Genomic DNA, 13,635 nt, shown 5'->3' with positions numbered 1-13,635 from the left:
AGGATTGTTAGGAACGTCAGAGGAAGCGAGTGTCAGTACAAGAGGATTAGAGCTAGTCGAGAGAGTAGTATGGAACTTTTGATATTTAGTCTTGGCGAGTTGGTGTACGAATGGGAATGTTGAGGTCGTTTTGAAGAGTGAGGTTAGTTTAGTCACGTAGAAAGGAAAGTCAGCTAGCTATCTGTTGGAGTAGTTCTGACTGAAATGTTTTTACAGTCCGTATGTTTGTTGGTTTTGCTGAACCCCACAGCTCTAGTCCGATAGTCCACATAGGTTTGAGAATAGAGTAGTATATTAAGCGTTTGAGTTCTATGGGCAATTTGGAGCGCCGTCCAAGTAGTCTGTAAAGCTGTTTTTTAAGTCTAGTGTGTGGGTTCCACGTGAGTCGTTTGTCTATGTAGAGCCCAAGGTAGCGCACCAGATCTATGCAAGGAAGAGGATTGTTGTTGAAGAGGACAGGTGGACAGGAGCCCCGCCGGAGAGTAAACTTGGCATGCTGGCATTTCTGTGGGTTCATTTTAATCATCCACTTCTTTGCCCAGGATTCTGTTTTATGTAAGCGCGTCTGTAACTTGTATGAAGCTGATGAAGGATGTGTACTTGTAGCTAGTATGGCTGTGTCGTCTGCATATGTACAGAGTAGTGTAGAGGGTTGTACAGGTATGTCTCATGTGTATACTGCGTAGAGAACCGGGCTAAGTATACTTCCCTGCGGCACTCCCACCTCCACTGTATGATCGATACTTAAACTAATATTGGAAGCGTCGCCATATGTTTTCAAAAAAAAATTAATTTGCATTATCTGGCTAGGATTCTGCCAGTTTATACGAGATTAAATAGCTTATAGAGCTTTTGATTTGAAGAAACTGCTGAAATGAAAGCGTCTGTTTGGTTAGGTCCGCAGTGATGGATAGTTTCTTTAATTTTATCCCTCATGGCATGCATGTTTATTGTATCCCTGTCCGGTTTCCATCATTAGATGTAGATCATCAGACTTTTCGATATTTTCAACTAACCATCTAAAAATTCAGGAATATCGAATACGAAAATGCCGAATATAAAAAGGAGATATTAATTTCTTTTCTAATTTGCCCTCCGTCATGGCTTTAGAAAATTTGTATAATGATTGATGAATGTGGCATAACTACATAAAATGTGAATTATTTCAAAAGAGTACTACTATTCGTACGATTTGGTTATTTTGATTGCAATATGGGCTTGCGGAACCCATATTGGAATAAATCCCTAATATTTCTTAAGTGTTGTTTAGAATAAAAATGGTGGACAAGAAGAACGAATTGTAGAGCTCGGTTGTTATTATTATTGCGCCTCACAGTAACGATGAAACTCATCATGCTCTGAGAATGTATAATTTTCTGTTTAAGTTCGAGATTGAACTTCACCCGTTTAATTAGATAAATAAAATATTTTGAAACTGCTAAAAGAATCAAATAATGATGTAATGAAGCATATTTAAAGCTTTCTAAATTACTTTGGCATAATACATATTGTGGGTGTGGATCTCGTATAGCAAAGCATAAACATCCTAGCTTGTGCGGAAAAGACGTAAAAAGGAAACCACTAGATAAGGGCGCTAAAGACCTAAGAAATCGATGTAACAAAAAATAAAGAAATGTAAAAAATATTAAATCCAACATTTCCGGCACTCCAGTTTTGTTTAATACGTTGTATGTGTTTGTGTAATTGATTGTTATATTTTTTATACTTAATGTACAAGTATAAGGCAATACCCCAGAAAGTACATGTGGCAACTTTTTATTTGTTGAAAAAATATTAATAGTAAGTTTGAGCTTTCTGTCACCATCCTCGACTTAAAGTTATAAGTTAATCCCCGCCGTAAAAGCGATTATTTTACTATTTATTTATTTATTTATAATAATTTGTCTTGGGGACATACCCCATACAAATGAAGACTGGTCAAATATAGTGAACAACATGGTAAGAAAAAAGAGACCAGAATATATAAATAATACAATATGTAACAATAAAACATAAAATCTAGAGTAATAACAGTAAATATACAGCACACTGCATTGTATCCATATTTTAAGTAACAGATGTATAATTTATGAATACAAGAATATAAACGGACAAAAAGTGGCGATATAAGTATGTAATCAATCTCTCACACTGTAAACTATTCATTTAGTATAAATGATCGTGTTTTGAGGCAATTAATTGTAAAGAGGTATAATTGTTTAATTACATTTTCGCACCTAAAAACAAACACATTGTGGAACTGCTCCATTGATACATTCTTAACCTGCAGTATATACTGATTACGAAGAGATTCGTAAACCGGACAAACTACTATTAAGTGGTACAAATCTTCCGCCTCATTACGCCCGCATATTGTGCATATTTCCTTAGGTTTTATTAGGTGTGTGACATTTTTCACTGACAAATTGTCAGCGATTATTTTACTATTTGAAAATATATATACATATATATTTGCGGGGCAGATAGAAACGTGATGGGAAGAACGGCATTATATTGAATTTAGTAATTTGTATTTTTTGCATCTTTCTTTAAGTTAACTATTGAAACGGCAAACATATTTAATGTTCACAGTCATTCCACCACGTAACCTCGTACTCAATTCCATAGGCCGACGGTTAGTATGTACTAAAGTGGGACAAGCACTGAGATAAATCAATATTTGTTCCATTATATTTTATCCACTTTGGACAATTTTTAGAAAGTTATTATAAGTTTGAAAAGTTCTAATAAAAGTTTTGTTTTCTAAGACAGGTTACTGAAAGTATCTTGGTTTAGTTTCCTAAGCTTATGGTACCATCCTTACAAAATAGTTTGCGGTTTTCCTTTTCTATTTTCTTTTTCAGCGTTTATTAATGATCTTTTATAGGTAGGTAATTTAATCTAATATAGAGGTGGAATTTCTCGAGGCCTGTTTGGATGTTTTAGAACTTAAGTCATTGACTTTTTTTTTCTTTCAAATTAAAGTACCACATCCACTAAAAGGATCAGACTGGATTGTCAAAATTAACGAAATTAAATTGTGATCAGAAGCGACCTTTTTTGAGATCGTCAGTGTTTAAAAAAGCATATTTTACTCTCTTTTTTCTTACCTTAGTACACTAAATATCTATTTTTTTTTAATTATTAATTTCAGAACTAAAGAATTTCAGAATAGTGAGTCCAGATACAAACCAAAAACTTTATTTTTCTTGAACTAGTATTAGCTATTGCTGAATAAAACCAGCTTTATGTTCAACACTTGACATAAATGTAAAAATATTTATATTTTTACTTCATTAAAAAAAATTACAATTCTAATTACCTCTATTTCTTCTTTTTTCCAGAGTTACACTTTTTACAATGATTCTTCCTGCGTTTTGTGTAAGCATATTTAGCTTTACAAGTGGAAGATCACCTGAAGGACTTAAATTTGGCGTAGTAATGAACGAAAGTCCTTCTGGTTTATCATTCTGCAATAATGTAATACGTACTGAAAATTGCAGCATGGAATATTTATCATGCATATATTCTGACGTGTTGCGCAATAAAAAATTAAACTTGGTAAGAACATTATTAGATTTTGAAACCACTTTTTCAACCCCCTCCAAGAATAAGCCTGATTCGCTAAAGGTTATCCTAAATATTTGTAAACTCTTGACTATTTGAAGTGGGATGTTACACATAAATAAAATGGTATCCTTAGTCCATTCACGTTTAGTAAGTACCATTTATTTATTAGACAAGTAAATTAATGGTAAATAAGGGCAATGTATCTAATTTAGGTTGATAACTATACAATATTTCAATATGAGCCTTAGAAGGTTTACCTAACTTTCAGAAATTACCCCAAATCATATTCTTCTCATCTACCTGCCATACTTACTTACTATAGGGCGCTACGGTCCTGCAACCTCCTTCAGCACAGCATTCCACTCGTCCCTATCCAAAGCACGGAGTCTCCATCTTCTGACTCCTAGCCTTCTGATGTCGGTTTCGACATCGTCCAGCCATCTTAAGCGAGGACGTGCTCTTTTTCTTCTGCCCCTGGATTACCATATAACAATTTTTTGGGCATTCTTGTTTCGGGCATCCCTTCCTACGTGCCCTAACCATCTTAATCTGGCGGCTTTAATGAAACAAACCAGATCTGGTTCGCCATATATGTCACGAAGCTCATTGTTAGTCCTGATCTTCCAAATATTATTTACTTTTACGGGACCAAATATCCTTCTTAAAAACTACCTGCCATATCTACACGTTAAAAGTTATTCTATGTATTCCATAATTTCTAGTTTAAGACATTTCAATTAAATGGAAGAGCGATTTTAATGTGTAGGTTATGTTTTTTCAAATTTTTCAAATGACCCTAATATTTTACTTCGTTTACTGTTATGAGAATCATTTTAAGTGAATGATTTATAATGAAAATGAGTTTCTGGAAAGAAATGAATTTAAGAGAGTTCTAGACGACGGATTTTGCTCTGAAATTCAAACAATGATTCCGAGTTTTGTATCAGCATTCTTCATAGAAACTTCTGAGTTATAGAACTTAATTATATACCTTACGATCTATTAAATTGAATGTTATAATAAAAATTTGACGTCAAAATATGTGCTAATGAGGATAATAGAAAAATCGTCGAATCTTTCCATCTGAATTATCTCCTCACCCCTCTTAACACACTATGAATGTTTAGAGAGATTAAAAACCATCTATTCAGGGTCCTGAACCCTAATGTGCGTCGGTAATCCACTTTCGAAAATTTGACGTTTATAAAACATATTTCGTGTATAATATACACATGAAAATGTACGAATTTAATGTATATTATATTATATTTTTCTTCTTTTTTTTCAGAAAGAATATAATGATATTAATCAGGCGATTGAGGACGTAAAAACCAACAAAATTTGGGGAGTAATAGGTTTTCCTCAGAATTATTCGAATGCTGTCTACACACTGATTGACAATATTAATACAAATGACCCTTCCGTATTTGATAACAGAGCCTATGTGTACATGGATTATTCAAGTGAGATAAACTTAAATATAGCGTTATGTAATAATAATAGCAAAAGATTAACACAGTAGTTAGCGTTTACAGGATTCCAACTCGGTGATCCCGGGTTCGAATCCAGCTGATGGCCTTCTTAAAGCTATCTGGTGATGGATAGAACCTGAGGGTCCAGAGTGTATAAGCCGATTTCTTCAAGCTGCATGAAACGTCAATTGACTAGAACAAATTTATCGCGTCAGCTATTTGGTGGCGAGGAAATTAGAAACCAAACAAATCAGTTGTAGAGCTTCACTCCCAGACAGTTGTTGCCGATTGATTAATTGGCGCCTCCCTTGTCTAATTAGGCCTCGAAGTAATTTTATATAACATAAAAAAATGAAAACATAACAATTTTTGCTGTGGACATACTTCCTTTGCTTTTTTATCTCTTTGCCTAATTGTACCACGTATTCTATCTGTACGATGTTGCTCTTTAACGAGATAATACAGATACCAGTGAACTCAGATGTTTTTGCGACTTATATCAAATAAATTAGAAATAATTAATTGGATGTTGCATTGTTTAAGATATGATAATTAAAGACCTACTGTTACGTGACATCAGAGAAAGCTACTTTGACATGTTAAAACAAGTGTACAAGAATTGCAGTTGGCCTATTGAAGCAGCAAACGTAGCAATCAAGGTAAAATCTAGCTTTAGCATTTTAAAGTGAACATTTTAGTGCATTTCCTTGAGTGAATTTCAACTAATTTTGTTTTTTCTGAATTTTCAGTTTGAAGAACCGATATATGGAGATACGATACCAAATTTTAGAATTTATTTTTGTGCACCTGTAGTTACAATGTATGTACTGCATTTTACTTATTTATTTTGGCAATTATTTAGCCTTATTTTTTTTATATTTTTTCCAAGGTAATTAATTACACAAACACATTGATTTTCAAATTAAAGTATTGTAATGTTTGGCGCAACGAAGCGGTTAGAGGTGAGGCCTGCAAAGCTAAGAAATATTGTAGTACTGGGTTCGATTCCAGTTCAAGGTTTTGGGTTTTATTTAATGGTTAATAAAAGGAATTTACAGTAAAGTATGTTTGCTAGTCGCCTCCGTCCACGACACCTAATTGGTAGTTGGACTACAGCCCGCCAGAAAAAAATAGGATTTCTTAACTTACTTTTTTTGTAATGTCATTTGTTATCATACAAGTTGTTTATTTTTTGAAAAATTATTTTTATAAATACACTTTTCTTTATTATTTTCGGTTTAAAGTATCAATAAAAACAGTAGTGAAAGGAAATATAAATGCAAGTTACTGTATTTATTTAAAATGTATGTTTTTATAAATAACAGCTTTTCATCTACCTGAAACGTTACTCACATTATTAAAACCGAATTCTAATTATTATTCCACGGCCTTATTCTTGTTATGAATTGGAACAAAAAACTTTTAATAATTACAAATTTACATAATTGAAATGTTAATGCCTTCTTATTAAAATACTATTACTTATAGGACCTTGCTGACAACACCACTCATGTATGGATTGACTATAATGATTGAAGAGAAGAAAGGAGGAGCAACTGCTAGAAGCATTATTGCCGGTAATGCGTCATTCATAATTGAGAATATTCTTTAAGTCATCTTTATTATATATATATATATATATATATATATATATATATATATATATATATATATATATATATATATATATATATATATCTTTATTGCTTTTAGAATTTTACATTCATAGCAAGTGAGTGGGAATATAAAATAAAATATCAACTGTTACAAAAAAAAAAAAAAAAAAAAAAAATGTAAACATTGAAAATCAAATTAAATATCTTTCATAAATAAACAAATTTAGATCAAAGCTTTTTGAATACTGATCTGACATTAGTGACTAACAAAGACAGCATAAAACATAATATATAACTTAATTATTTCCAGATAAAATGATTTTCTACTATCTCATGTCAACATGAATTTTATAAATTTTAAACTATTAATTACAAATAGATATACATTGTTAATTTTATTAATATCTAAATCAGATAGCATACATTCAAGATTGTCCAACATATTATTACTTGTAATGTACTTGTCCAGGTATATTGCTCTATAGGGAGAAAGGGCTGGGCAATAAAGCAGAAAGTGAGGCAGATCTTCTTTCTCACCTGTACCACAACATCTACAATATACATCTTTATTGAATTGTATTCTCTCCCTATTTACAACAATCCTAGAGTATTTTTTACCTGCCATTCTCAATTGTGAGATCAATTTAAGTTTACAGAAATTTATATTATAATAAAGATAAGCTTCTGGTATTCCAAGGTTACTGACTCTACGAAAGTATTTATTAAATGAAGAGTTTAATATAAATTCTATATCTTTACTTAAATAATGATTGTTTATACTGTCAATGAGACTCTTCAAGTTTTCGCTGTCCAAATTTTGGCAATCCCATACATTTTTGGCTCCAAGTTCTCTTAGAATTACCCTTACATCTTTTGCCCAATTAAAAGGAACACTTTTAAAATCTATTATTTGCAATAATTTATTATAACATTGTTTGGGCAATTTTTCCTCAGACATTTCCAGTAATTTACTCCACCATCGAAGAGTTCGTTTTAATATTTTACATATAACATGGGAGCGTCCCGTCTCAACTCTAACAAAACTATCTGGAGTATTGACTGGCAAGCTTAACAACATTTTAAAAAATTTTAATTGTCCTCTTTCTACAACATTAGCATACTGTAATCCCCAGATTTCAGACATATACAGCAACACGCTTTCAGATAACGAATCGTACACCTTATTCTTTGCATCCCAAGAGTCAGACTTACACGATCCTAATAACCTTCTAACTCTTTGACTGGCAATGGCATTCTTCGATAGAAACGATAAGCTTACTTGTCTAAATTTCCCCGATGATGCAAATTTTACTCCCAGATAATTAAAAGACTTACAAATTTCAATTTTAGAGCTATTGTAAAAGAAATTATTTGTTTTGCCTAATATTCCCCCTTTATGGAATATTACAATTTTTGTTTTCTCGGAATTTACAGTGAGAGAGTTTAATTCACAATATTTAGAGAGGCAATTAAGTTTTAACTGGGCATCTATCGCAGAGTATGAGAGCATCACTAAATCGTCCGCATACATTAAAATGTGTAAATCCTTTTCTACCCCAAGGTTAATTCCCTTGAAGTTAAATTTATCAAAGTATTCAATAATTCCCGCAGTATAAACTGAGAAAAGGAGAGGGCTTAATATTTCACCCTGAAGCACTCCTTCCGAAACGGGGATTTCATTCGAACTATCTGCAATTTTTATGGAGGCTGAATCATAAAGATTTATTAATAACCGCAAACACTTACCACCTATACCCGCCTCATACATTTTTTGCCACAATTTACTATGCGGAATAGAGTCGAATGCTCTTTTAAAGTCGACAAAAGTGGCAAACACTTTCCTTTTATCTAACCTTAAGTGTATATTTATTGCGGACGATAAAGTAAATATATTATCTCTACACCCCCTTCCTTTTCTAAAGCCCATCTGCTCTTCAGGTAATAAACCTCTTGATTCAATCCATTTAGAGATTCTGTTATAAATTATGTATGTAAAAAGTTTTGTAATTGAGTTGAACATAGCTATGCCTCTATAGTTCATTGGATCTTTGGGATCACCTTTTTTATAAATCAGTTTCATTTTTATAAGAGACCACATTTTAGGAAAATCCTCACAGCTCCAAATACGATTGAAAAGTTCCAACAGAAAGCAAATCCAGTATGAGTTAAGTGATTTAAAACACTCATTTGGAATGAGATCAAATCCAGTTGCCTTACCACATTTACTGTTATTTATACTGTCTATTAGTTCGTCAAACGTTATTCGGTCGTCCAATTCAGGATGGTAAAATGTAAAAAAAATTATTTCATTATTATATTTAGGGGGGAGAATATTTTGGTAAAAAACTTCCCATTCCGTAACCGATATTGGGCATTCAGTGTAATGTTTACCTTCGAATTGTTTCAGTGCTGACCAAAATTCAGAAGGGTTATTTATGTTTCTAAGTTTTAATTTAACATTTTCAAAAAAGTATATTTTAGATTGTTTTATTACTTGTTTGTATGAAGATTTGGCTTGTCTATACAAATTAATTAAATCTTTACTTTTAAAAGACGTTTTACAACAGTTTTTATATAATTTAATTACTTCTTTTTTGGACACGTAACAATCAGCATTATACCATGGCTTATCTTTTTTAATTGAATTATTAGATCTAAATTTTATTGCTTTCAGGGCCCCAGATTCGTACATTGTATGTTGAATTATATAACAAAAATAATTATAAAGACTCGTTGGCGAGCAAACAAAAGTAGCATCAAAACATAGATATGAATAAGATTCTAAAAGTTCATTAAACAAACACATAGCTTCAATTGACCTGTTGTGTACGTAAACAGTGTTAGATTCATGTTTATATTCTTCTACATTACTTTTATAATCACTGTAAAAATTTATTAATAGAATACACATGTAATGGTCTGAAATATCTGACACATTTTCAATATTAAAATCGATTACGTTATTTAGGCAACTAGCTGAGATCCATACATAATCTATGACACTCATACCTTGATTACCCATATAGGTATAACTTCCTTTATTATCTCTACGCGATCGGCCATTACAACAGATCATACCATAAGATTCCATTAATTCAACCAATTTTACCCCTCTTTTATTGATAACGTCATCCAATGAACTTCTAAATCCGGACAAATTAGAATTAATAAAAATATCATTGTCCAAAGAATTTAAATTTCCAATACGAGAGTTATAATCGCCACCAATTATTACATAACAGTTTTCATATTCAGAATAAATGTTAAATAAATCGAAAGAAAAAGAATCTATAATTGAATCATGTAATGATCCGGGTTGCCAATAAACTATTCCTACACACAAATACACTTCCTTATACTTAATTAATACACACAAAAGCCAGTTAGTAGACACCAAAATTTTAACATTAGAGAATTTACCTTTTTTCAAACAAATCATTAAACCTCCACTGGGTCTACCTTTACCTGACGGCTTATTAGCGTTTCTGCAATAACAGTCATAGTTGGTAGTTAATAGTGCAAATTTCAGGTCCGAAGTGGTCAGCCATGTCTCAGAAAAACCCAAGATGTCCATATCAAGCAACTGATTAAATTCCGAAGTAGACAAATTAGAAAAATTGTTAAATCCATGTATGTTCCAAAAGCCAAATTTTACAGTTGTACCATCAGCATATATCACTTTTTTCCTTTTTCCTCTTGAGTGGTGGCTCTTTCTTGTAAAAAAGGACGTAAACGCAATTGATTAGGAGCCCTCCTCAATCTTTTCCTTGTTACACTTGTCCTCGATCCCTCAGATTTATCAGTCTCTATTTCTTCGTCATCCGAATAGTCATGGATAGTTAAAGAAGGTGTTACAGCCAGAAATTTATGAAAATCATCTTTCGATTTTATCAACAAACTTGGTGTTCCATCATCCTTTCTTACCCAAATTCTATTATTTCTGAACCACACATATTTTAATGTGCCCTGGAATTTATATTCTCTTAAAGTTCTAAATAATTTGTATAAATTTGGGCTCATGTGTTCAGAAATAAAAATTTCAGATGTGTGAACTTCAGACGTTTCCTCATTTCCCATAATTTTATCAAATGTTAATTTATTTTTATTTTTTATATATCTCCGATAACAGTTTAAAAATTCCTTTTTATCAACAATTCTTATGAAATTAAACAATATGGGTGGTTTAAAATTTTCATTTATCATTTTAGGACGATAGAAATCTTGTATTTTTTCTTTTTGAAATTCAAAATTAATTATCTTAGATATGCGCAAAATTAGTTCTTCAATGTCAACATTTAATTGCAAGGGAACATTCGATATTCTAATTTTATTATAAGAAGTAAACTGAACGTTTTCACTAAGAGAAGCCTGTAATTCAGACAATTTTTTCTTCAGAAATTCATTTTCTCGGCGTAAGGCAGTTGTTTCTTTATCTATTTTCTTAATATCGGTTCTGATATTACCTAGGTTTACTCTAATTTCATCTTTAAATGTTTGAATACTATCATTTAGTTCTTTATTTTTCGTATTAATCTCAGAAATTTGTCTCGAGACGTCTTGATGCAGAGCAGTAATTCTATCTAAGATAAGACTACTTACATCAGTACCCCCACTATTTTCACCAGTTCCAGTAGTAGACTCCCCCACCTTGCTCATGTTACTGGTAAGTCTGTGAACTTTGATAATCACTTAATAAGATAATATTTCTTTTCCCTTTTTTTCTTTTCTTTTTTTCGCTTAAAACTTTTTATAAATGCCACTTTTAATAGTATAAAACTATAGTACGGTATTCAAAGTTTACAATGACAAAAAATAACTGTTTGAAACTTCCAAGAAACACTAAAAAATTACACAAATTATACAGAGCAAATTACATACGTCTGATCACTTTGAAGTCTAAATCCCCACTCCATCTTTATTATTATTTTATTTATTGGAAGACATGGATTTGGCCGATGCTTCGGGGATCATAGCATGCTTGACTGACTGCTAATCAAAAGTGTGATTGAATGGATGCTAAGGTCCGCTGAGTGGTAAATTCAAAGAAATATGTTATAGCCATAATAGAACCTCCTCACTTAAATGTAAAGAAGTCGTAGTTCACTTTATAAAAAAGAAATTTTTTTTACACGGTTACGGTCATTCAGCAGCTCAGAAAGAAAAAGCAATAAACACATTCAAAACGCACAAATCGAAAAGCCATTTTCAGTACATAACTAAAAGCTACCGCCTCCTCGACTGTCTGCCTTTAGGTTGGAGGAGAGTAAACCCAAAAATCCATGGTCCGTCTAAATAATGGCGGGTGGGTCAACTACCCACCTCTTAAAAACAAAACATCGTTATACGAACACTCAAGTCTCAATAGAATTCAATCGGATTTAATTTACGGAAAAGGACATATAAATTCGTAACATCGAACGTGCTTATTTTGAGTAGAGCAGTGGCTTTTAAGAAATAAGAAAAGAATCCTGTAAAATGAATCTAGATATCCTAGAAATTCAAGAAGTCATATCAGGACCAATAGTGAAATTTTCCATAGGAAGGATTTTAGCGTATTTTAATTAAGAATAGGAGGCAATAAGAAAATTCACTATTTTCTGGTCTTCATCAGAGACTCAAGAACACTATTTTGAATCAATCAGAGATCAACTTAGCAAGCTAAAAATCAAAAGCCTATTGGCTAACATGAGAATGATTAATGCTCACACTCTCTCAGAACAAAAGAGCGGGGAAAAAAATACTTCTAGGACCAACTGGAAAGTGCGTCAGATGCCAGATGCCTTCCCTGGGCCCTATATCAAGTTAGGCCTGGGAGATTTTGCTGCTGTAAAATGGGTAGAGAGGAAATGTAACTGTTATTGGAAAGAACCAGGTACTCTCCAGATGGTAAAACAGCAAACCAGATTGAAAACTTCCTTAGCATATGGTTCCTCGATCTGCTCTTGAGAAACTTGTGAAGCTCTTGAGGTTGTCTTGCCTTAATTTCCTTGCTATATAATAAAAGTTTTCTCACTATATAATATCTTATTATATAATAAAATACTGGAATTATAAGGCCAAAACTATCTGAGTAACCAATTATGATTGTTAGTGAAATCCACTTACCAGAGATCTTTTAAATTCATCATTACCTATCTTCTCCTTACAAGTGATACAGAAAAGTACCGCATGAACTAACATTCAACAGGCTACTTGGGAGTTGATATATCCCTACTCCTCTTAAAAGAATACATTTTATAAGCGCTTCTAAAATATCTCAAGAGGTGTGAACTGATTTACTGGCAAAATCCAATGTTAGGAATCATCGATTGAGTCGCTAATTCCTCATCACTAATTTCACCCTATTGTTTTAAGATTTACACTTTTATTGCCCGCAACTATAGATTGTATTCGCGAGTGGCCCATCCTTTACTGCTGTGGTCAATCGCAAACAAGCATTGTTCTAACTCTTTCGCTAAACTGAGAAAAATGAAGAATTTCAAGACATTAAACTTAATGTAGCCTAATTGAAAGTTTACTGATGAAGATGTGGTTAGGTCTGCTGAATAATGTCTTTGATTTTATCCATCGCAGGGCGGATGATGATGGACGAAAGGCCGAACCCAGTGTCAGTGATGCAATAAATATGCGTCCTACTAGGGATAAAATCCTAGGCATGAAAGTTTACTATTCGTTTCGTAGAAACTTGCTTTTCAACTGTTAGCATCTTTTCGCTCGAATAACTAATCATTTAAGCACAACTTTACTTGTAAAGATGTTTTTATTTATTTATTTTTTCCAGGTGTTAACGTTTATGAAGTAATAATCTCGCACTTTATTGTCCAATTATTTCTTCAAATAATTCAAACAATGATGGTCATTTCAACAACTTATGGAATATTGCAGTTTCCTTTTAATCAGCCTTATCTCACCACAATGCTTCTGTTCATGCAGGGCTTAACAGGAATTGCGTTAGGTATATTTAACAGCATTTTTGA

At 32.4% G+C, this 13,635-nt stretch overlaps 1 protein-coding gene across 3 annotated transcripts in view; it reads left to right on the top strand.

Annotated features, from left to right (window-relative positions):
• LOC141449419 (ABC transporter G family member 20-like) overlaps window positions 1-13,635 on the top strand; it is a 72,950-nt gene that overhangs the window by 57,175 nt on the left and 2,140 nt on the right. For all 3 annotated transcript variants that reach the window (XM_074118854.1, XM_074118853.1, XM_074118855.1), the window contains 6 exons: window positions 3,345-3,561; window positions 4,859-5,033; window positions 5,586-5,701; window positions 5,792-5,862; window positions 6,531-6,619; window positions 13,440-13,613. In XM_074118854.1, the coding sequence (XP_073974955.1) occupies window positions 3,345-3,561; window positions 4,859-5,033; window positions 5,586-5,701; window positions 5,792-5,862; window positions 6,531-6,619; window positions 13,440-13,613 (842 nt within the window). The remainder of the gene's footprint in view (window positions 1-3,344; window positions 3,562-4,858; window positions 5,034-5,585; window positions 5,702-5,791; window positions 5,863-6,530; window positions 6,620-13,439; window positions 13,614-13,635) is intronic.

The sequence above is a fragment of the Rhodnius prolixus genome, unplaced genomic scaffold (assembly GCF_049639745.1).
Source record: "Rhodnius prolixus isolate KJV_2025 unplaced genomic scaffold, Rpr scaffold_2, whole genome shotgun sequence".
In the NCBI taxonomy this organism is placed as follows: domain Eukaryota; kingdom Metazoa; phylum Arthropoda; class Insecta; order Hemiptera; family Reduviidae; genus Rhodnius; species Rhodnius prolixus.
This window is presented reverse-complemented; position numbering and strand designations above follow the sequence as displayed.